At 50.7% G+C, this 21,200-nt stretch overlaps 9 protein-coding genes across 9 annotated transcripts; 4 read left to right on the top strand and 5 right to left on the bottom strand.

Annotated features, from left to right (window-relative positions):
• Positions 1-620: 620 nt before the first annotated feature.
• On the bottom strand, positions 621-1,149 carry DFJ58DRAFT_738379 (uncharacterized protein; the record flags this gene model as incomplete). The annotated part of the gene is made up of 4 exons (XM_041386981.1): positions 621-765; positions 819-888; positions 940-1,017; positions 1,080-1,149. 4 exons carry the CDS (start codon positions 1,147-1,149, stop codon positions 621-623), a joined length of 363 nt encoding a protein of 120 aa, XP_041234906.1.
• Positions 1,150-2,192: 1,043 nt separating this feature from the next.
• On the top strand, positions 2,193-2,492 carry DFJ58DRAFT_628712 (uncharacterized protein; the record flags this gene model as incomplete). The annotated part of the gene is made up of 1 exon (XM_041381161.1): positions 2,193-2,492. A coding segment is annotated over one exon (300 nt), but the record flags the coding sequence as incomplete, so codon positions are not given.
• A 691-nt stretch (positions 2,493-3,183) lies between these two features.
• DFJ58DRAFT_738377 (uncharacterized protein) lies at positions 3,184-3,923 on the bottom strand (the record flags this gene model as incomplete). Its single annotated transcript, XM_041386980.1, has 3 exons — positions 3,184-3,586; positions 3,633-3,779; positions 3,844-3,923. The coding sequence occupies 3 exons, from the start codon at positions 3,921-3,923 to the stop codon at positions 3,184-3,186; spliced, it is 630 nt and encodes a 209-aa protein (XP_041234904.1).
• Positions 3,924-4,552: 629 nt separating this feature from the next.
• On the top strand, positions 4,553-5,779 carry DFJ58DRAFT_738376 (uncharacterized protein; the record flags this gene model as incomplete). Its single annotated transcript, XM_041386979.1, has 3 exons — positions 4,553-4,638; positions 4,695-5,114; positions 5,641-5,779. 3 exons carry the CDS (start codon positions 4,553-4,555, stop codon positions 5,777-5,779), a joined length of 645 nt encoding a protein of 214 aa, XP_041234903.1.
• Positions 5,780-8,730: 2,951 nt separating this feature from the next.
• Positions 8,731-9,547, bottom strand: DFJ58DRAFT_711747 (uncharacterized protein; the record flags this gene model as incomplete). Its single annotated transcript, XM_041383844.1, has 2 exons — positions 8,731-8,929; positions 8,977-9,547. Coding segments are annotated over 2 exons (768 nt in total), but the record flags the coding sequence as incomplete, so codon positions are not given.
• Positions 9,548-10,482: 935 nt separating this feature from the next.
• Positions 10,483-11,679, bottom strand: DFJ58DRAFT_828990 (uncharacterized protein). The gene is made up of 6 exons (XM_041392211.1): positions 11,241-11,679; positions 10,984-11,191; positions 10,918-10,942; positions 10,803-10,895; positions 10,654-10,776; positions 10,483-10,538 (listed from the first exon to the last, which is right to left on the bottom strand). Exons 1-5 carry the CDS (start codon positions 11,485-11,487, stop codon positions 10,660-10,662), a joined length of 690 nt encoding a protein of 229 aa, XP_041234901.1. The 5' UTR covers positions 11,488-11,679; the 3' UTR covers positions 10,483-10,538; positions 10,654-10,659.
• Positions 11,680-14,739: 3,060 nt separating this feature from the next.
• DFJ58DRAFT_711746 (uncharacterized protein) lies at positions 14,740-17,508 on the top strand. The gene is made up of 3 exons (XM_041383843.1): positions 14,740-16,261; positions 16,362-16,636; positions 16,695-17,508. Exons 1-3 carry the CDS (start codon positions 14,867-14,869, stop codon positions 17,314-17,316), a joined length of 2,292 nt encoding a protein of 763 aa, XP_041234900.1. The 5' UTR covers positions 14,740-14,866; the 3' UTR covers positions 17,317-17,508.
• A 1,339-nt stretch (positions 17,509-18,847) lies between these two features.
• Positions 18,848-19,577, bottom strand: DFJ58DRAFT_828984 (uncharacterized protein). The gene has a single exon (XM_041392210.1). The coding sequence runs from the start codon at positions 19,171-19,173 to the stop codon at positions 18,871-18,873; it is 303 nt and encodes a 100-aa protein (XP_041234899.1). The 5' UTR covers positions 19,174-19,577; the 3' UTR covers positions 18,848-18,870.
• Positions 19,578-19,684: 107 nt separating this feature from the next.
• DFJ58DRAFT_357694 (uncharacterized protein) lies at positions 19,685-20,595 on the top strand. Its single transcript, XM_041380008.1, has 2 exons — positions 19,685-20,305; positions 20,358-20,595. The coding sequence occupies exons 1-2, from the start codon at positions 19,746-19,748 to the stop codon at positions 20,425-20,427; spliced, it is 630 nt and encodes a 209-aa protein (XP_041234898.1). The 5' UTR covers positions 19,685-19,745; the 3' UTR covers positions 20,428-20,595.
• The last annotated feature ends 605 nt before the right edge of the window (positions 20,596-21,200 follow it).

Genomic DNA, 21,200 nt, shown 5'->3' with positions numbered 1-21,200 from the left:
TGGGAGATATTCTTCATTCTTTCTACATTAGAAATACAGTCAGACTGACTATGCCAGATTATGAACATGCAAACTTACTTGGGAGAGGAGCAAAAGACGTAAGATATATATGATGGGTGATAGACTAACACAAGGCTAGTCCGCGTTTAATATGAGTCAGTGATAGACTAACACAAGGCTAGTCCACATTTAAAATGAGTCAGTGATAAATGGTCCAGCTCAAGATGCATTCACCTTCGTCTAAGCAAATACTAGCAAGTCTCGAGGGCAACGTTGATCCTACTGACGGCAATACAAGCGGGAGGAAAAAGGTGTGAAAAAAAAGTGCATGTGATGCTTTCGTGCCTTCCATATTTCTGGGAGAGTAGCAGCTCGCATTCCATAGGGATTCACTGACAGAAAATCACTAGGACAGAAGATCGACGGCGACTCACTGCGTACCTGTGTGACATAACACGAGTACACTCCTCCAGGAAGGCTCGAGAGACCATGGAAATTGCTAAATGATGAGGGATCCTCCAAGGAGGCGCTGGAGCACCTGAGGGCGCAGGAGGTTTGACACGAGGTTGCCGCAAATGAATGCAGGCTGGTTTCATTGGGAAATACGTATGATAACTACTTTACTCATCGAAGGCCCAGGGTTCCACCATCTTAATTCGTCCTTCATCGATGGCAATCCTGACTTTTTCCTCCCCAATTGCAACAGACTCAACCTCATGGTAAACAGCACCAGCGACACCCAGAACGCAGTTGAGTGCATTCTCCCTAGTGTAAAAATGATCAAATACGACAAGCGCCTGGAATGAATCTGTGCTCACCAGCCTGCCACTACACCAATGTGAGACCCACGGGTGACATAGAACATGCTTTGAGAGGGTTTGACTTGTACTGAAATATTATAACAGTTTAGCGAGAAGATACACGTGTTGATTGACTCACCTGGAATGTTATAGAAAACATCCTTGTAGACGTGAAGGACAGAGTCGTCCGCCCTCAATCTCACAGCATTCTCGAAATCTGGATGGTTGTGATTGATTGATGGTGAACTCTGGGCTTGCCGTGGAGAGTGCGCGATTGACGAAGACGACTGGAGGGTGAAGACGAGGTGAAGACACGCTCGATGAAAATGGTTACGGTCACCGACGACATAGTTTGCTGGGGGAAAAATTGTGAGAATTAGTGGAGTACGCTCAAAGGTTGAAAAGGCTCATCTGATGAGAAGTGGAAGATACCTACAATCGCATTCAACTTGCCAAAAGGGTGGCATATGCATAGTGCTTGCTGGACGTTTCTGAAAAACAATTCAGAAGTTGAAAAAAGCCCTGTGTTGACCAAAACGAGTGGAAAGGATTCTATGTGTTTACGTGGAGTAAAGCTCACGTGTGTTCTTGCGCGACCCTTAGTACAGTGCCAAATAAAGTTAACCAAGATGCTCACGTGTGACGATGAACTTCTCGGCGTGCTACACCCGATGAGCAATGTTAATGAAGGCTCAGGCAAGACGTCGCCGAGTGCGGAAGTAAGGGTTCCCTTTCCAAACGTCGCCGAGTGCGGAAGTAAGGCTTCCTTGTTCCGAGTTGTTCCGATTGTTTTCCCTTCACAACAATAGGCTATGGGGAGGCTCGTGTGGGTCTGAAGAAAAAGGAATATCAGTGGGGTCGAACCAGGGAGCAGGGCGTTGCAAAGACCACTGCGCGATAACCACTACGCCATGAGTGCTTCCATTCATTGCACAATATTACATCCTAGAGAGTATCATAATGTCAACTAATACGCACCTTCTGAAGTCCCGAGAGCTTCTGCAATCGACCACGATGTCTTATCGTGGCCTTCTGCGTCCTGCAATCGATGGCGATGGGTTTTATCTGCAATGGTCGCGATCCTTCTCTACCGCACCTATACATCTTGATCATGGATTTCACTGAACTCGACCATTCCCTCTAACGCATTGCATCGCGGCACCATTTGCCAGTAGAGACGACGTTGGAAAGGTGGCCGGAGAGGCGGGCGGAAATGAATGATCCTAACACATGGAAAGAGCTTGATGGCATACCATGTATTGTTGCTGGGCTAGCGGCATTGCTTGGTAAGTGCTGTGGTTGACATCTGTAATAGAATAATCAAGTCAAAATGTTTGCAGGAAACTTGAAGCGCCAGGGGGATTCTTTCCATGGAAAAGGCTACCCGCTGAACTAGCCAAACGTGGCTACGTCCTCCAACACTACCCTGAAAATGTTCTGATGCCTGGGGAGAGACGCGCCACCCTTGCAAAGAGCAAGGGGATACACGACCTTACGCTTCGTGAGCGCCAAATCTTTGCCGATGCCCTCAAGAACAATTTACTCACCGTCAAAACCATCACTGGCAAAGACGCCCGTGCAAAGCTCGTGGCCTCCCGTAGGCCTGTCATCGTCGGGGAAGCGCCTGCACCTGATTCCAACAACAGACGTGGTCGGCGTTGGTTTGCTAATGGTCGTCTTGATAGGAGGGGTCTTCGTCGCCTCGAATTCACAGACACCTCTTCCGACACCTCCCCCGAGCCATCCCCTGCACCAGTGTCTGATGCGCCGCGTCCACGTCCTGGTCCTGCATCCGTGCGTCCTCGTCCTGGTCCTGCATCGCTGGCTCGTGTGTCTCCTACACCACGTCCTCGTCCTGCTCGTCCAGCACTACTCCCACCTTTCTCCCCCGAGCCATCCCCTGCATCAGTGTCTGATGCGCCGCGTCCTCGTAGGAGGGGTCTTCGTCGCATCGTGTTCACAGACACCTCTTCCGACACCTCCCCCGAGCCATCCCCTGCACCAGTGTCTGATGCGCCTCGTCCTCGTCCTGGTCCTGCATCCGTGCGTCCTCGTCCTGGTCCTGCATCCATGCGTCCTCGTGTGTCTCCTACACCACGTCCTCGTCCTGCTCGTCCAGCACTGCTCCCACCTTTACAGGTAGTTAAACCCAACGTCGATGAACTCATCCCGGATATATCCTACCTTGGGCAGGCTTCACAATATTCTGATGGTGCCACGCACGAGGAAGACGAAGTGGAGGTCGATGAGTTGTTTGGGACCCAGGGAAGTAAAGTTGTGCGCGCTGTATAATAGTGTCATTGGGCATCGTTGTAGTACTAAAGGTTCTATATACTGGTGAAGGGGGGAGAATGTATCAAGACGAAATGCGTGAATATAAGCCTTAGATACGGATCCTCTTCTGGTACATCAGCTCACCCATTGAGTGAGCAACCGTCAACTCAGTGAGTCCTTCAATGTCCAAAAAATACTGGACATCATCTATATAAGCGAGTGTAGTGCTTAAGAACCGGGAGACTGATTTAGTAGCGCGAGACTCGGTCGAGACTCCACAGAAAATTATGATTTGATCCTGCACTCGAGTTGCACGGCGGAGTAAGCGTTCGACCTCTGTTTTCGCATTTTGAATGATTGAGGTGTCGCCCTTGCCATGCACTTCATCTGGCAAGCTTTTGACGTACTGAAGGAGGAGGCTCTCTGTAAATGCGCAGGGTTCTCCAATTAGCACCAACATCTCGTCCTTGATGCTTTTGAAAGCGAGCAGGCACGATGGGAGATCTATTGATCTGTAGATATTTAAATTATGTTTCGCTATTAAAAAAAATGACATACAGTGCGTCATTCTCGTCTTCACTCGTCTCCGGCTCAGATAGATCTTCATCGTAGCCTAAGGCTACAGCGAGTGCTCTTTGAATCTCCTGTACCTCCTGCGATGGCTTTGTGAGGCGAAGCCCTCGTCGCCTACGCAATATACCGTCTCTGTGTCTTTGTACGTCAGTTGACCTGCCGTCTGTGAAAGACAATAAATAAAACTCAAACTTACTTTGCGTAATGATGTTGGCGTCTCTCTTGACTCGCTTCAAAATTTTTTTGTTCTGTTTTATGAACGGGGGGACGCAGCATGATGATCGTGCAGACTGGGAAAATAGACGAGTGAGCAAGGAGACCAGCAGAGGGATGTATACCAGTGGATGGTCCAACGCGGATCCACGGATAGAAGTTTCGGATCCTCCAACTCAGGTGGGAGGCGCTAGAGGAGCTGGCTGGTGCATCACGACAAGGGTCGGATGGTGGACAGTAGTTGGATAGAGGGAGGGTGAATGTGTAGGGACAGGAACGGCCAGATATCGTCAATTGCTCCTACTAGTAGTAGACACAGTCAAGAAAATAAATGGACTAACTCACCTGTGATGTTTTCGATTTCTTACAAGAGCGCCGATGGATCTTGATGGATCTGGATCCCCTAGGTACATAAGTCAAATTCGAAGCTTGACGAAATGGGGAGTTCAGCACATGCGGCTTGATTAGCCAATAGGCATTCAGATACAGTTCAAGACCAATGAAAAACATATCCCAACCACGCTCGTCTTCACGTAGACTTTGCGGATAGTGGTTTTTGAATTCTTCGTTTTTTTGCCGGTTCGATTGGTACCAAAATTTCCCAATGTTTGAGTGAAGGAGGTCCGTCCGTAGAATAAGTAGCTAAGTGCGTGCATGTGTTCATTCAGCCTTTGCATCTCTCTACTGTCATTATGGGTCAAAAAGCCAAATATCTAACGTTGGCAGAAAAAACAGCTGCATTGCGCAGACAAAAGGCGAACTATGCACAGTCTAAGAGGTATGTTTACACCACACTGCACATGGCATTCTTAACCTCCACATTGTCATTGGCAGGGGGAAAGCTACTCGTCGACTTCGACATTCTCAAAACTATGCCAAAGCACACAGTCGCAAAGGCTCGTCAAAGCCACCCCTAGCATCATCCCAGCTTCCACCCCTGCCTCGAGTTCTCATCAATCTAGCAAACGCCTCCCTTCCAGATGGTGATCTATTTCGTTGCGCTTCCCAAAGTGCTGACAACCTCGATGAATCGGAGCTCCCACAATGGGACAATAATCCCCCCTACGCTATGCCTCCTCCATCCGACACTCCAGCAGAGGTTCGATTCACAGAAAACCTTGTGCAGGTCATGCACGGCCGTAACTCACGCTTAGAGAAGGAGCAGCTACAACAACGTGCACGGAAGTACAATGCAGGAAGGCCAGATCTTTGTACAGAGTTGAAATGTGCTATTGGCGTGCTGCTGGGAGAGTGGTACATATTGCAAGACTATATCTCTGACGCAAGGGACTGTGATAGACACATCAAGATGGCCCAATGTCTCTTGCGATGGCGTGCACGCAGGATTTATCTCTATCACACTGAGGTTGAGAAGATGTTAAACGGACTTGATCCATATATTTAGTTACACATTAATACGACAAGTGTATGAAGGTAGTGACGAAACGCAGACATATGGTCTTCTTTCAAACCCGTACAGTGGCATCCATGCAAAGTTGCCGCGATCATTGCAAGCACCCATATGCCACAGTCATAGCCATTAGTCTGAACCGCGGTCTTCTGATAGAAAATTAGGATAAGTGTACGTTTAATGTATAACATACTTACTATCAGCGGTCGCGCAACCCAACCGTAGAAGTCAACGTCGACTTTGAACACACGTTGATGTTGCTGAGCGATGTTGAAAAGCCGAACAATCAATTTTCATGACGTCCTAGATGCATTAAGTCTAATGAAAGAGGTACTATGTCAGTACTCACTTTGACTTCACTCTTCCAAGGTCGTTGCTCAGCGAAGCTATCAAAGAGATGAAGCTCCTTGCTCTGGAGGTGGACAATACACAAGACCCAATGACCGACACCCGAGGGCCTATGAATTGGTATGATCCATACATCCTTGGCCCAATATTTAGTCCGTGATATGTTGCGCCAAAGCATGTCGTCTGATGCATTGTACCGAATGCGGGGGAGGTCGTGTGTGGACAAAATCGCGTATTGTTAAACAGCGGGAGAAGCCTGTAAAGAGTCTAAATAAAGCAACACTGCACAACCGTTGATGAGGCTATTGTTCAGTAGCGCAGTAGGCGATGCGAGGATCTTGATGTCCTTTGGTTCGAAAATTTGCTGTGGGAATGCATCGCGGGCGGGACATACCAAAGTTCTGAGGATTCCAGGGATAATAACGGTAGTCTCATTCATCGGTGGTACTGCGTCAATGATGACTTGCTAGATAAACTATGAATGCATGGACGCCTGGTAAGGAAAGATGACTTACCTGGGGAGTGTGCCAGGTGATGAGAGCACGAGGGTCAGCTGGGATATCGATGTCCTCTTCGTCTTCACTGTCAAGAGTGTCAACGTTTATGATGTCATCGAGGGCAAGGTGTTCAGGTGGAGGATCATCGAAAAACGTAGCGGTAACCTCCGGATCCTCTGCGCCCTCTTCCTCCTCCACAGAAGTGGTGCATGATATCAATGGAACCCAGTGAAGTGCACATTCTTGGGAGGCACCTGAGATCCGCATCGCCAATGATTCAGCGTGTCTTGCGCGAGATTCAAATCGTAATGGTGACGCAAGTGGGTTGGACCAGCGAATTTGAAGATGTCGGAGATGCTCCCCGCCGCTGACGCAGTAAGATGGAAAATCTGATATCTGTGAAGGAATTAGTGCATTGATCGAAGGTGACATAAAGGAAGGTACACACTTTCAGGCAACTGTAGAGCGAGTTCTATTGCAGCGAGTTCATCGCCAAACCACCTGCAAAGGTTGTCAGCTTCTAGCCCAAGCCGTCTCTGCTCCTCGATGCATCTATCACGCTTTAACATAGCGTGTATCCCATCACGGACATCCTGATCATCCAGCCAACGAGGAACGTCGCCCACTGAAGGTGTAATCCAAATGTCCTCCATCAATGTTTGATCATTACGGAGTTCATTCAGCTTGGTAGGGAGAGGCGTCGGAAGAGGGATACTGCAATCTGGTTCGTATAGTTCTTCAAGGCGTTCGCAGTATCCATTGAATTTGCGTAGTGCGGCCAGTAAGGCTGGTTGTCGCTTTGATATGGCCTTTTGGGTCTGCTGGTGAAGTTTGGTCCCTGCAAAGTGTGAACACACGTCACCGAGCGAGTCTATCCACCTACCTAATGCTTGTTGTGTGCCGCCGACAGCATGATCGAGTTTGTCCCACTCGAAGAAGCTCCCAATTGCGCGCTTCCGGATGTTGATCTTCAGGTCCCGTGCTAAGAGAAGTGTGCGAACGAATTCGACGTTGATTCCTTCTAGCTCAGGGAACCTGTCGTGAACGTTGAGGGAAGCATATAACACATCCACCTTGTCCATGAGGCGCTGGTGACTTCGTTCGAGGCTCTCGATCGCGTCACGCGTGCATTGGGATGCATTTCCCTTCGATATCACCTCGCTCGTGGCTTGAAGTGCCTTCTCTGAGGCATCAAGGTCACCTTGGAGGGCAAACACAGTGTCCAGCTCTTTCTTGAGCCGAGCAGGGGCATCTATAGAATAGAGTTAGAGATGGTCAGGCTGACGAAGTAAATTGAACGGACGAGCACGGATAGACAACTGTGACTGTCGTTGCAGAGCCCATTGATGTCGCAGATCTTCAATTGTCGCATCGCACTCACTCAGCGTGGCCTGTGCAGCTGTCCCTTGCTCATCAATCCCTCGTTTAAGTCGACGCCAGATCCAGTCCCCAAGGTCAGTGCGCATCTCAAGACCGATAGCAGCAGCTTGTCGGTCAAGTAGCCATAACCGACGTTGTCTCTATAGTAACTCAAATATTAGTAGAAATGATACAAAAATTGAGGGCACTTACTGACGAAGAGCGCTGGATACCTATCAAGCGGATAAACCTCGACCATAATCTCTCAGTGCCTTCTCCATCTGAAAGGCCAAGACCTTCGCATATTCGTGGGTTATAAATAAGTTGGCACGACCATTCGTGCCCATAGGCATGCATTGCGGTGGTTGTGAATCGCAAGCGCTTTGTTACAGTTTCGGCAAGTATGTCGTACTTGAAGGGATCAGCAATGAGGTTCGAAGAATTACAGAAATGACTCACCTGACTTAAAGATCGTGCAAGAACACATCCCACATCATACAGAGTAACAACTGTTGCGCCTCCAGGTATTAAAGCAAAGAGGTGATCGATTAGGGCGACAGCATATTTTTGCTGCTCACCTGGGGTGTCAATGTTTGCAAAGAAGAGGGGAATGTCGTGTCGACATATCAATGCCATGACTCCTGTGTCATCGAAGCTGTCCATGGCTGCTTTCTGCTTCTTCCCATCGGCGGCCTCGTACGAATTCTCGCACAGGTCGATAGCCTCATGAGGTACAAGTGGTGCATGCGGCTTTGGAGCAGACTTGCGAGTGCGATCAATGTGTCGACCAATGGCGTCGACCTGAGCTTTCGGTAAGAAGTAGGAGGGATCATAGAAGTGAGGTGAATCGCCTGCTGAACGCCGATGTCGATGATGGAAGTTGCCATCAGTAGCGACATGAATATCACCGCCTTCTTCCAGCTTCCTGCCAAAGACGACTCCTCCAAAACAGGCAGGGCAACGCTGAAGAAGGATCGCAGCACAGCGCTCGCGTGGAATCACGTCTACAGTGGGAATAAATGGTGCGGGATGCTCTGGAGGTTCTCGAGAGGCCTCTATGAGGTCTCGGCTTGCTTGAACAGCGCGTTCAAGCTGGGATTCAAGCTCCACCTGTAAGACGTCAAACCAAAGAATGGCTTGACCAAGACTTCGCCGGAAAGGCTCTTGAATGAATTCGCCCTAAGTTTTGTAAGAATCGAAGGAACTCAACATAGATTCACTTACTTTGCCATTGGTCATACGAAAACCTCTACGGACGTAATGCGTGTGAAGGGCAGATGCGAGTGCATTTACAGCATCACAGGAGCGCTCGAAAAGCGCGCGATAGAATGCGAGCAAGTCCGTAGACACTGCCATACGCGGCTGGGAGGGTGAAGTGGGGAACAAACCGTGCAGAATCAGGACTTGAGCTGCAGTAGCGCATCTGCAGCTCAAGACGTCGAGGGAGGTGAAACCTTGGAAATCATTGATGAATTGAAGCATTCAATATCTAGGGACTTACTATCGAAGAATAGTCCAATCAAGGTCGTGCGCCTTTGTGCACATTTCCGGGAGCGACATGCAGACAAGACCGTTGAAGGTCGCTCGAGAATCTTGCCGACGGTCCTCTGAGTATACCCGAGTTGAACATCAACGAGTGTGGGTATCAGTGTTTTCCAGGTATCGTATAAGCGTGCGGCGGCGACATCAGGTAGAATTCGATGACTTTTAATACATTCAGAGGTGTTTAGTGGCGGAACAGATTCGTCAGGTTGAATAAGTGGAAAAACTTCGTTTTCGATGAAGGAATCCTCGTAAGCATCGGCGGGAGTGTTCTCGATATCAGGTGAGGTGGAAGTAGTGGTTGGTTCAGAACTTGAAGTTGATTTTCCTGCGAGGAGGGCTGCTAACTTGGCTTGTAGTTTATCTTGCTTTGCTTTCTGCCCGGGCAGCTCGACTAACGTCTGGGTCTTGAGTTTGTTTCTGGGTTTCCGTGGACTGACGAATTGGGCGCCCAATCCAGATGTTGTGAGCTGGGCAGCACGTGTATTTGAGGGCTGGGCAGCACGTGTATTTGAGGGCTGGGGAGCCATAAAAATGAAGGTAGAACGCGAGTTGGATATTTTTATTTCTAAATTAAGGTAATAATACAGGACATTTTCAAGTAAGTATGAGGGCAACGAGGTGGCATCCTAGGTGCATGTGAGGCACGCGAGCAACCCAGTGGGAGGGCAACGAAGTGGTGGGGGAGGGCAACGAGGCGGTGGGGGAGGGCAACGAGTCATGATTTTATTTTTAGAACAGCCCTAAAATTAGATTGGCGAATCCTGGGCCTCTCAGGCCAGTTTTCCCATAACATAGAAACCCGGCCTAAGAGGCTACCTTTTTACCTCCGAAAACTACTGCCTGAGGTGGGACTTTGCAGAAGATTTCACACTTTGCATAATTTGGCATTTTTGTCATCTAGAATTATTTAGATTTGTATCGATTTCGTTTGGTAGTTAGACGTCTATCTACGCGTATCCACCTCCTTCTTGTCGGTTTTCACTGGGCTTCAAGCTTCAAGTCGAATATCAAGCCAAGCACGGCCTCCGCGGTGTTAAGAGCGGCCCCGACTTGGGCCCATGCACCTGCATGAAGGAGGACACGTAACCTAACGACGTGAGCGATGGCACCTGGAGTAGGGGACCCCTAGGGGGGGTGACTCGGAGGCAGAGTTAAGTGGTGTTTGGAGCGGAGCTAGCAAGGTTACATTCTGAGTTAGTCTCTCGGAAGCAGTGTACTAGAGGGGCCATCTCCAAAAAGTCCAGCGTACGCACTATCAACGCACTATCAGAGCACACTCCAACGGCGACAGGTAGCTTCACCGTATCTTTCTTCTTCAAACACGGCCTGTAGTACTGAACATGATGAACAGTTCAGATACTTTCGTCGCTCGCTGGATCGTCCGTGCTGTTCATCATGTTTCATGCGAATTCCGTCAAGCGACATTTTGCGCACCCACTTACTAGTACTTGAGGCTCAGGTAATAGTACGTGCTCACAATACATTTAAAATTCGATATTGCCCGACTGTTCTTGTTGAGATGGGCGTTGGCAAGCATATACGAGGCTTCCGAACGCATTTCCCAGAGCCAGAGCGATCATTACTCATAACATACTGTAATATTAGGACATATAGAAGCCTCACCGCAAATAATATGCATCTACCCCGCTTTAACAAATCTCCCCGCTCGATACCCAAACAGGTGCTCTTCCATCTCCTTATCCATCTCCCACACACCTTCTCCCTCAACCCACCCCCCAACATCCTCAATCCACCTCTGAGTTGGCCTATCCTAAACAACACCCCCCGAAAAACACGCTCCAAAGCGGCGTCCAAAACTGCCTGCCACCACCCAACATCCCTCCTATCGCTAAGACAATGTTCGTAGAACAGTACCTGTCCCCCCGGTTTTACCTACCTCCGTGATTAAGCCCGATATGGTGCTTTGGGGGTGAGGGATGGAACAAATAGTGAGGACGCTGACTGAGAGTGTCGACAGGTGGGAGGGAAGAGAGGATCGTGCTGATATGTTCGGCGCCGCAGGAGAGGATGAGGAGCGCTGCCGGTGGATTCGGTGTATCCGGCAGCTGAGGCTGTGCGCCGGATTTCGGCGTGCATGTGGGTATTGGGTTCTAAGGCGACGTATTTAGTGACGCGGGAGCGGTCGAGGTAGTTGATGGTATGTCCGTGTCCTAAGTTTGATATGGAGATGCAACTATGTTGATGGGTAGCAGGACTCACCTGCGCCGATGTCGAGTACTACGCCGTATGCGTGTGGGGTGATGAGCTTTTGTTTGGTGGCCTTTGCGTTTCCGTCGACGCCGTTACTGAAGAGCTTCCATACGTGAGACATGAAGATGTGGGAGAGTTCATGTGGTTGGAGTAGTAGAGAGGGAGTATGACAGATTGCCAGGATAGTGGGCCAGAGACCGGTCTTGATGACTACATACAGATCTGGGAGGATTGCAAGAGCTGCGGAGAGGTGCATTTCAGCTAGCGCCCTAGGCACTTGATGGTGCGATCAAGAGAAGGTTGCTAATGTGGGTGCTTGTATGTACTGATCATCAGCGCTTGATTGGCAACCACAATCAGCTTAGGTGTTGAGTGGCTGCTGCTGCGGTGTGGTTCATGCGGTGCCGAGACATACTGCACTGGGGTGGACATTGACAATGTAATTAATATAACCGTCAGGTCTATGTGCAAGCGATGTTGACAACAACGCATACACATGACCTGACGAGCATAGCTGAAATGATTTCGGGGCCGAGTATATGAGAAAGACGGACGGGATGCTGAAAACATAGCACATGAGACATGACAAATATAGGTCTCAAGGTATGAAAATTTGAAATGTGATGAAGTGATTAGTGATTGACGGCACGCGGGGCCCTTTATTTGTCGTGGGAATGATATCGGCGACAGGTGTAGTTGGGGAGAGTACGTTTGACACTTTATGACAATGACTCCTTGACTGTGTTATCTAGAGCATCCACGTCACATATAAGGCGGTCTCGGCTTTGGTGAGAGAGGCAGCCTCGAGGTTAAAATTAAAGTCACGCGTTTGTGTCCGCGGTAATTGCCGATGGATGATGTACCTGACCGATGGGATCTGCACGTGTATTAGATCACGATCGGGGGTGATTCATTTCTATCGCTTCGCCTCCAACTTGCTTTCTTTTTGCTCCCACTACATTCAACTCACTACTACTTCATCTCCGTCCAACACAACAACAACAACGACGAAGAACAAACGACGACGACGACGAAGACGAAGACGACATCAACCAGCGACCTAGTACGATGAACGTGTCTGATCTACTTCAAGATTCACCTAGTCAGCATAGAAAACGACCTTCCGGTACTACGACGAGCACGAGCACCAGCTCTTCTTCACCCCAACAAGTCGTTGCTGCCCCAAAGTCCATTTCAGATTCACCCCAATCAATTCCTGCTCAGCCTCGTCCTACTCTTCCACCAACCCCAAATCCCAATGCCCAGTACCCTGCACCGCCATCTTATTATTCACCTTCCCCTTTCGTACCTCCTGGACCGCGCATCACACCGAGGCAACCACCCGAACAACCAATGGCTAGTCTACAACACCCTCACCCTCACAATTCTTGGGGTCCTCGCTCATCTTCGGGGTCCTCCACCCTTCTACCCGCAACTACGACCAGAGCGCCATTACCTGTTGGTCCGTCTTCTCTTCTTTTCATCCTCATGTAAATTCTCATTTCCATTCTTTCCTATAGAGAGAAGTCCAGTCGTTCAACGACAAAACGTAATCAACACTCCAACCACTGCTCCAGGTCCGTTTTTCTCCACTATCACTCACACACTTCACAACCCTAACCCCCCTCAATCAGCACCCTCCCATTCACCCCAAAATCAGTCTCAACCCCCCAAACAATCTCTCGAAAAACGTCCGCCTCCAAACTTGAACCCCAATCTCAACAATCAAAGTCCAAATCTAAACCCAAATCTCAACTTTCGTGACCGCGAGACTATGCGAGACCGTGATGGTCCTATTCGCGACCCTCGGTCGTGAACACTTGCGTGACTCTATATTGTTGCCGAGAGATAGAGACCCTGCCTTGTTGCCAAGAGAGCGCGATCCCGCCTTACTTCCCAGAGATGCAGCTCTATTACCACGTGAGAGAGACCTCCGTGATCCCACCCTTCTCCCAAGAGAACGTGATGGCCCCAGAGAACGCGAACCAGCTTTGCAGCGTGATGTCGGTTTACTTCCCAGAGAACGTGACCTTGCTCTACTACCAAGAGAAAGAGACCCACGAGACCGAGACCCATTGCTTAGAGATCCCCATTTCCCACGCGAGCGAGACCCCCTCCTACGCGAACCGCTCATACCTGCCAGAGATCCCCTTGCACGCGAGAGGGAGAGAGACCCCCTTCTCCCACGCTATCGAGAGGAGCGGGAAAGGGATATGGATATGGATGCCATACGTGCTGCTGCGAGGGAAAGGGAGCATGAAGAGAGGCGCGAAATGGGCATGCAGAGGAGAGAGCCATTGGGCTTGGATAGACGAGACCCTGCCATGGATAGGCGCGACCCGCCCATGGACAGACGTGACCCCGTTATGGAAAGGCGTGACCCCGTTATGGACAGGCGCGATCCACCTATGGACAGGCGTGACCCCATTATGGACAGACGCGATCCACCCATGGATAGACGCGACCCGCCCATAGACAGACGTGATCCACCCATGGACAGACGCGATCCACCCATAGACAGACGCGAATCTCTCACCAAAGACAGACGAGACCAAGACCGCTCATCCCACGACAGACGCGACCACCCAATGGAGCGCTTCGAACGCCCTCGTCCTCCTTCCGAACGTGGTCCTGTCCCCGCAGGCCCCGGCGTCCTACAGCTCCACCCTGGCCCTATCCATCAGCATCCGCATCCGCAGCTAGGTGATAGGGAAAGGGAAAGAGAGCGTGAACGTGAACGCGAAAGAGAACGTTCGCATGCCATTGTCCCTCCTCTAGACCGTGAGCGCGAGATGGCGATCCACAGGGACCGAGAAGCGCTACGTGAGAGAGGGGAGAGGGAGCTCTTGCAACAGCAGCAACAACAACGGGATCGTGACCGGGACCGAGAAAGGGAACGCCCAGGTGAAATGCAACGAGATAAACCCAGCGCTGGTGAACGAGAGAGGGTGGGACCTAATCCTAACCCCGGACCAGGACCAGGACCCAGCAGCCATCGTGCATCTCCACTTTCCCGACCTCCCTACGTACCGGCAAACACCCACACCCACCCATCACCTCACGCACATAATACGCACGCGCACACACCGACCCATGGGCATGTACACATCCCACCACATACTTCGCATAGTCATCCCCCGCAGACGCAGGGTCGTGGGCGGATGTTGCCTGGCCAAGGACAGTTCCAGGCGTTGCCTCCCCCGCATCCTCATCCGCATGAGTGGGATAGGGAGCATGCGCAAAGTCAGAGAGTGGAGAGGGAGCGCGTGGATCTGAGGCTTCCTGGTCCTGAGAGAGAGAGGCACCGTGACAGAGATAGGGAGAGGGAAAGGGAGCAGAGAGAACGCTTACCTACTGATCAACGGTTGAGCGAACGTCCCGGTCCAGGGGAGATCCTACAGTTGAGGGATCCAGCGCTTTTGGTGAGGGATCGAGAGAGTGCTGGGAGGGAGCAGCGGGGTGAATTTATTAGAGAGAGGGAGCCGAGAGAGCGGGAGAGGGTGGGGGAGAGAGAACACGAGCAGAAGGTGTTGTCGGATCGAGAGAGGGAGCTTAGGGCTCTCGAGCAGCCTGACCGACGTGTTGGCCGTCGCACGCATCCACATTCGCAGCCTCCGACTCAGGTGCACTCGCGGATGCCGTCTCCCATGGCAGAAGAGAGGGAGAGAGTGATGATGGAGCGCGAACGTGAGCGCGAGCGCGAGCACTTTGAGCGTGAGAGGATGGAAAGAGAGAGGATGGAGAGGGAGCACCTTGAGCGCGAGTACATGGAACGAGAACGCGAGCGGGGGATGAATATGAGTATCACCGAGCGGGAGAGGATGGAGCGCGAACATCTCGAACGCATGGAACGACAGCAGCATCACGACGCTCTTGAGCGTGAGCGCTTTGATGCTCGTGAACGCGAACTCGACCTCATTTCGCGCGAACATATCGAAGCTCGTGAGCGTGCGGAACGCTTGAACCTTGAGGCAATGGAGCGTGAACGCGCTGAACGTGAAGCCCTCGAACGCCTTCCCACCCCGCAGGAGCTTGCGCTGCTTCTTCAATCCCGCATGGAACGCCTACATATTAACCTTGGCTCATGGGTGCTCCCTGCATTGCCGTTCCCCTGGTTTTTCGGAGACCACATGCCCTGCATGAAGCAAGGAGGTGCACAGGAGGTTGGAAAAGATGGCTTAGTTGTCCCTCCGGAAGTACGCCTCACTGTCCTTCTTCCGACCTCCTTCCTCCCTGCCTCCAGGCCACACAAGCTGCGACTATGGGGTGGAGGATTATTGCCCCCTCCGCCGATACAGTTCTGGCCGGTACATACGAACTTGGGCAACGCAGCAGCAAACGGCTCTGGCCCATCCGGATCAAATGCCACGCCTAACCCCTCAGGATCTGTCGCAAGGACCACACCAAACCCTGCACCACCCACCTACCATCCAATGCATGCCCCCCGCCGGCGGGTCTACACCGACGACTCAAACGTTCTCGCATGCGCCGTCCACGCCGGTCTTCTAACATGGAGTGCCATCTCCCTCGCAAAACAAGAAGGCAAAGACATCAAAATTGTGCTCGGAGTCGTGCCCACCGTATCAAGTTATGGAGGCAGCATCAGGAGCGACGCAAAGCACGTAGATCCTCCTGCAGTTGCGTCTAACGGACCAGCCAATGGCACGCCCTCGAACGGGGTTACACCCGCTATATCAGCCTCAAACGGAATCACGCCTAGCACCTCGCAGTCTTCTGCTTCACAGCCTGCCGTATCATCTCATGGTTCTGGGAGCAATGGTGTGGCTGGTGCCACGGCGCTTGATGGGATGGGTTATACTGGTGGTGTTTGGGCGAGTCGCTTTGTGGGTGGATGGGGGGAGGCGTTTTATGGGCATCCGAGTGCCGGGTATGGTGCTGCGGGCGGGGATGCGAGACCGAGGAGCTTTGAAGAGGAAGCGGAGGATGATGGGAGGGGGGTTGTTAGTGCTGGTTGGGGGTGGGGACATGATGGGAGTGCGATTGAGGTTGTGCATGTTGAGGTTGTCGAGGTGGGTGTTTTCTTTCGTTTCGTTTCGTTTCGTCTTTCTCTTTCGTACAACTTTTATTTGTTTCTGGTGGTACACGGTACTGATCAGGATTATCTTACAGAAGGGCTCTGCGCGAGGTCCTGGGCTCGGGCGACGCAACAGGTCACAAAGGTTGCAAGAATATGAGTCGCGTCGTGCGGCTATGGCTCTCTCTCCTGCCTCACCACCACATACACATTTGTTCGCTGACGTCACAAACGGCCGCAAGCGACGCCGGTTTGCCTTGGACGATATCACTGTGAATGGGAAAATCAATGCAGACCCCGAGAATCTAGAGGAGCTCCAGAAGATGCATGCGCGCACGTTGGTGTTTGGTGGCTCGGGGATGGGTGCTGGGTGAGTTTCGTGTTCCTTTTTGTGTACAGAGCGAGTGCTGACTGGATGTTTCTCTTAGATTCAAATACACACCAGTGCTCCTTGCATGTGCGCTCTTCCCGCATCTCGCAGATCCTGCTGTACGCGTATCTTTACCCCGAAAGCGGCGGAAGATCGTGCACGCGCAGGCAGGGGCAGGAGACGTGCGAATGGACACAGACGGTGCTGGAGAAGAGACTGGGGATGAAAAACATGCTGTGGTTCTCGAGAGCGACGGCGAGACATACCTTGTTGCTCCTGGGCCTAGCCCGAGTGAAGGGTTCGTGCTGTCTATCCTTCTGTCTACGCCTTCTACAGACGGGAAGATGATGGACGTTATTGAGGAACCTGCGAACGATAAGAACACAGTGATAACAGCACCTGCGACGCCTCCTCCCACTTCGAGTACTGGTGAAAATCAAACCACTACCTCCGATGCGCCGAAAGATGACCAAAAAACGCCAGTCCCTGATTTACCTCCACCTCAGCCTATATCCGCTTCGCCGCCTTCAGACAAGACAGTGCCTCAGAGCAGTCATACGAAGATCGTACGAAGCAACCTCCAGGATACGGATTTCAAGTTTGAGGAGGATGGTGTCGTTGTGGGTGGGCAGGGTGAGGATGTGAGGGTGAGAGTGGTCCGGTGGAGGTGGTATCTATAATACTTGCAGGCACTTACTATTGGGCTTGGAATTAATATTCATATGGATTTGGCACTGTTACACTTATGCTCTATTCGAAAAGTTGGCAAGTGGTGGTACTAACCTGATTCACTTGCACATCACCTGACTCTGCGGGTCAGATAATTCTCAATTTCATGTAATATAATAGGCATCTCCACACATCTACACATGAAAGCAGCTGTGTGTGCGTAAGGTTCAAGTCATGTGCTCCATGGTCAGTGACAGGGAGGGATTAGCCGGCCTTTTTCTCAGGGACCCTGTTCAGGAAAGAAGACCTTACTACAAAGGGGAGATACTTATTGTGATATCACGCCTTCCACCAATCACAGCGCGGGTGGAGGGGGCGTAATCAATTTTGGGCGCGTTTAACTGGTACTATTCTTGGATACACCATGATACAGTATTTAAGCCCAATGGACTCACCATAATCTTCACAACCCAACTCCGCAATGGATTCCACCACAGAACACCCACCTTGTGCTTCAAACGAGTCACATTTGTCTCTCATCGCTACCCCACTCCGAGATGTGGGTGCAACACCCTCTACTCATACTGGTGGTACTCCGCTGCTGAGTCTTACACAACCACCCCCAATCCCCGTTATCATCATACAGAACAACTACATTGCAGAGGGGGGAACCATCACACATACTTTCAAGTAACTGCAACGGTTCCAGTAAGTTCTTCGCATGTCTAACTTACTAGATACTCACCTTGTGGATAAGCCGTGACCAAGTTAGATCACGTCACACTGACTGCGGAGCCTATACCCTTGAGCCCTCCGTTGGTGAGCCAGCCAGAGCCAGCGGAGTACGGTCGTGAAAGCATAGTGTTGAGCGGTAACACGTTCGGCGAGTGCGTCATGATTAATATAGGATCATCAAATTGCACTGGAGCTAGTAGGTTGTTGAGTTCATCTGAAAGAAATATGGCTGAAGATTAATTGCGTCAGTTAAACAAACTGCTCTTGCGTCCCAGATTGACCGCAACATTTAGGGAGAGGAGTTTACTGGCCTTGTAATGTATTCACCTGTATGCACACGTGTGGAAAGATGTAGTTCATTGGCAATTTTTGAAAAATCGGGACGAGTTGTACTCGCCTAGGCTTAGTGCTCGTGGTTATTTTGATATCTGCCTCCCCAAAGGTAATAGTGAGCTCGCAATAAAGAGATAAGTACGCACGGGAAAAGCGCCAATTGCCCGCCGGTGATCCCCGGGACCGATGGATCCGAATGTTCTGCGGTTCCGTGCTCGTGGTCATTTTGATATCTGCCTCCCCAAAGGTAATAGTGAGCTCGCAATAAAGAGATAAGTACGCACGGGAAAAGCGCCAATTGCCCGCCGGTGATCCCCGGGACCGATGGATCCGAATGTTCTGCGGTTCCGTGCTCGTGGTCATTTTGATATCTGCCTCCCCAAAGGTAATAGTGAGCTCGCAATAAAGAGATAAGTACGCACGGGAAAAGCGCCAATTGCCCGCCGGTGATCCCCGGGACCGATGGATCCGAATGTTCTGCGGTTCCGTGCTCGTGGTCATTTTGATATCTGCCTCCCAAAAGGTAATAGTGAGCTCGCAATAAAGAGATAAATACGCACGGGAAGAGCGCCAATTGCCCACCGGTGATCCCCGGGATCGACGGATCCGAATGTTCTGCGCTTCCTCTGCAAAATGATGTACACTTCAGTGAACATTCGAAGGACATCACATATAGCAGACAGAGCATTGACGCCCCAGAAAAGGCGCGGCAAGGGGTTGCAATAATTATTACTAGCCAGCGTTAAAATTTGCACAGGAATTAGACTCGCCAATATTATAATACCATCGAACCGCTGCATGGACTCCGTGTTCAGGGCTGGAACACAATATGTCCCAGTTTCTCCTTCCTCTAGAGACTAGCAACACGGGCACCAGCAACCTAACATGACATAGAAGTCGCTCCTAGATTCTAAAACCGAAGTCACCAGGCTCCGATAAACCCTGTTCGGGCTCGTTCACATTGGAATCACGCTCGATGACCCCCTTGACCCATAGAGAGCGACATGAACGTCTTCTCGTTACAAAATATACTGATGGTACGGACGTGCAGCGAGCTTTGGAGGTGACTCGGGTGACAGGGCAATGTCAGAGAGTGACAGCAAGTCTTTTGACTAGTGAGTTATTCGGGAATTTTGGATGCCCTGGTGAGACCCTCAGGCCTCAGCCCGCGCGATCATATTCGCCAACAGATGTTGAATCTTCCAATTGAATCGCTGATCGGCAGAAAAGCAGTAGTACTCGTGCAAGCAGGCTGACTAAGCCACTCTGCGCATATTTCAAATTTACAATCAACGTTGCTTTTGCGAGTCCGAGCAGTAAAAACTGCAGTAACGCTTCATGTTCACGTCAAGAATATCATTTTGAGCTCTTTATGTACAGCTCTTCTACTTCTCTTATATCTCCCCCCCGGCGACTCTGTCTGCAACCAAGTTCCGTCAGGTTTCGGGTTGGATTCTACTCCATTCGCTTTGCATGCACTGGTCTTTGTTTCCCCGCCTATCACCCATCAGCATCTGACTGCACTCCCCGCTGGTCTCTTGGAGACTCATCTGATGCTCCCACCCCCGCATGTATCTCCTTTCGTACTAAACCAAAGCTCGAACGTTTCATCAGGAGTGGCAAACGAGCACATCCTCTCACTGGATTAAATAATAATCCACTGCCCATCCCATTACCTCCCGTTTCACCGGGCAATGTCGAACTGTCACTTGGGCTTCTGTTATCAGGGACAGCGAAGTCACAAACTCATCTCGACGGACACAGGTTGCATGATTGGGCTTTATCGTGGGGTAGTGCTCTCCACCACTTCTTACATTGCTCGCAACATGTGTGTGCATGCCGCCAAGATTCAGGTCCCCGAAACATTTATTACAGTTTCATTAGCATCTTCCGTGAGGCAGGCTCGATGTGTCGGACGGGCAGCAAGCTTACGTGCGTATGGCTCGCGTCATTCTAGATTGTTAGTACATTGCAACTTCTACAGAGACGTATTGTACAGACGAACAGAACTTTACAAACGCAGGACATCAACCTCGGCCACTTCACCCCACTAGATGGGGTTAATTTCGGATGCAAGAGCGGTTTGTTTAACTGATGCAGACAATATTAAAGCCCCTGCTCGTCCAAATGAAATAAACTAAACGACCCACCAGCTCTAGTGCAATCTAGCGATCCTACGTTTATCATGACGCACTCGCCGAACGTGTTGCCACTCAATACTATAGTTTCACGGCCGTGCTCCACTGGCTCTGCCTGCCTCGCTGACGCCAGCTGCAAGGGTGTGAGCTCTGCAGTTGTTGCGACGTGATTTAACTTGGTCACGGCTTATTAACAAGGTGAGTCTTCGTTCGGGTGCGTCAGTCATGTGAAGAACTCACTGGACCGTTACAGTGACTTGAAAAGAGTTGATGGTTCCCCCTCCGCAATGCAGTTATTTTGTATGATTATAGTACAGTGTTTGGGTTCGGGGATGGTTGTCTGACATTGGGCAGCGGAGTACCATCAGCCATGGAAATGTGACTGGACGATAGTCTTGGCGTTGCACTAGCATCTGGCAAGATGACAAGAGGCGAACAAAACTCAGTCAAAGCACAGGGTGGGTACGCTCCAGTGGAAGTGCTCATTGCAGAGATGGGATAAGAGCAGCAGGAAGTGCGTTTTTAAAGGTATCACTTAGCGCTTGGCGCCACTTGATTCTTATCGTTTCTCGACGCTTTGTAAATGCAGTCACCACAGCTATCGCACGTCGACGTTCCCGAGTTCGCGACTTGGACATTAATGCCAAGTTATTATTAGAGAATGTATGTAACATCTGAAAGCCGATCAA

This window comes from Suillus subalutaceus, assembly GCF_016647625.1.
Source record: "Suillus subalutaceus strain FC151 chromosome Unknown DFJ58scaffold_484, whole genome shotgun sequence".
Lineage (NCBI taxonomy): Eukaryota > Fungi > Basidiomycota > Agaricomycetes > Boletales > Suillaceae > Suillus > Suillus subalutaceus.
The sequence above is the reverse complement of the archived record's forward strand: the minus strand, read 5'-3'. Positions and strand labels throughout refer to the sequence as shown.

Bases quoted from the DNA above. Each gene is read 5' to 3' on its own strand.
- DFJ58DRAFT_828990 (XM_041392211.1), bottom strand. From the start codon at position 11,487: ATGCACCTCTCCGCAGCTCTTGCAATCCTCCCAGATCTGTATGTAGTC. The intron at 11,192-11,240 runs GTGAGTCCTGCT...TATCAAACTTAG, and splicing joins AGTACTCGACATCGGCGCAG to GACACGGACATACCATCAAC. The intron at 10,777-10,802 runs GTGTTGTTTAGG...AGGCCAACTCAG, and splicing joins TGGAGCGTGTTTTTCGGGGG to AGGTGGATTGAGGATGTTGG.
- DFJ58DRAFT_828984 (XM_041392210.1), bottom strand. From the start codon at position 19,173: ATGCAGCGGTTCGATGGTATTATAATATTGGCGAGTCTAATTCCTGTG.
- DFJ58DRAFT_357694 (XM_041380008.1), top strand. From the start codon at position 19,746: ATGTACAGCTCTTCTACTTCTCTTATATCTCCCCCCCGGCGACTCTGT. The intron at 20,306-20,357 runs GTGCGTATGGCT...CAACTTCTACAG, and splicing joins CGGACGGGCAGCAAGCTTAC to AGACGTATTGTACAGACGAA.
- DFJ58DRAFT_711746 (XM_041383843.1), top strand. From the start codon at position 14,867: ATGCCGTCTCCCATGGCAGAAGAGAGGGAGAGAGTGATGATGGAGCGC. The intron at 16,262-16,361 runs GTGGGTGTTTTC...ATTATCTTACAG, and splicing joins TGCATGTTGAGGTTGTCGAG to AAGGGCTCTGCGCGAGGTCC. The intron at 16,637-16,694 runs GTGAGTTTCGTG...TGTTTCTCTTAG, and splicing joins GGCTCGGGGATGGGTGCTGG to ATTCAAATACACACCAGTGC.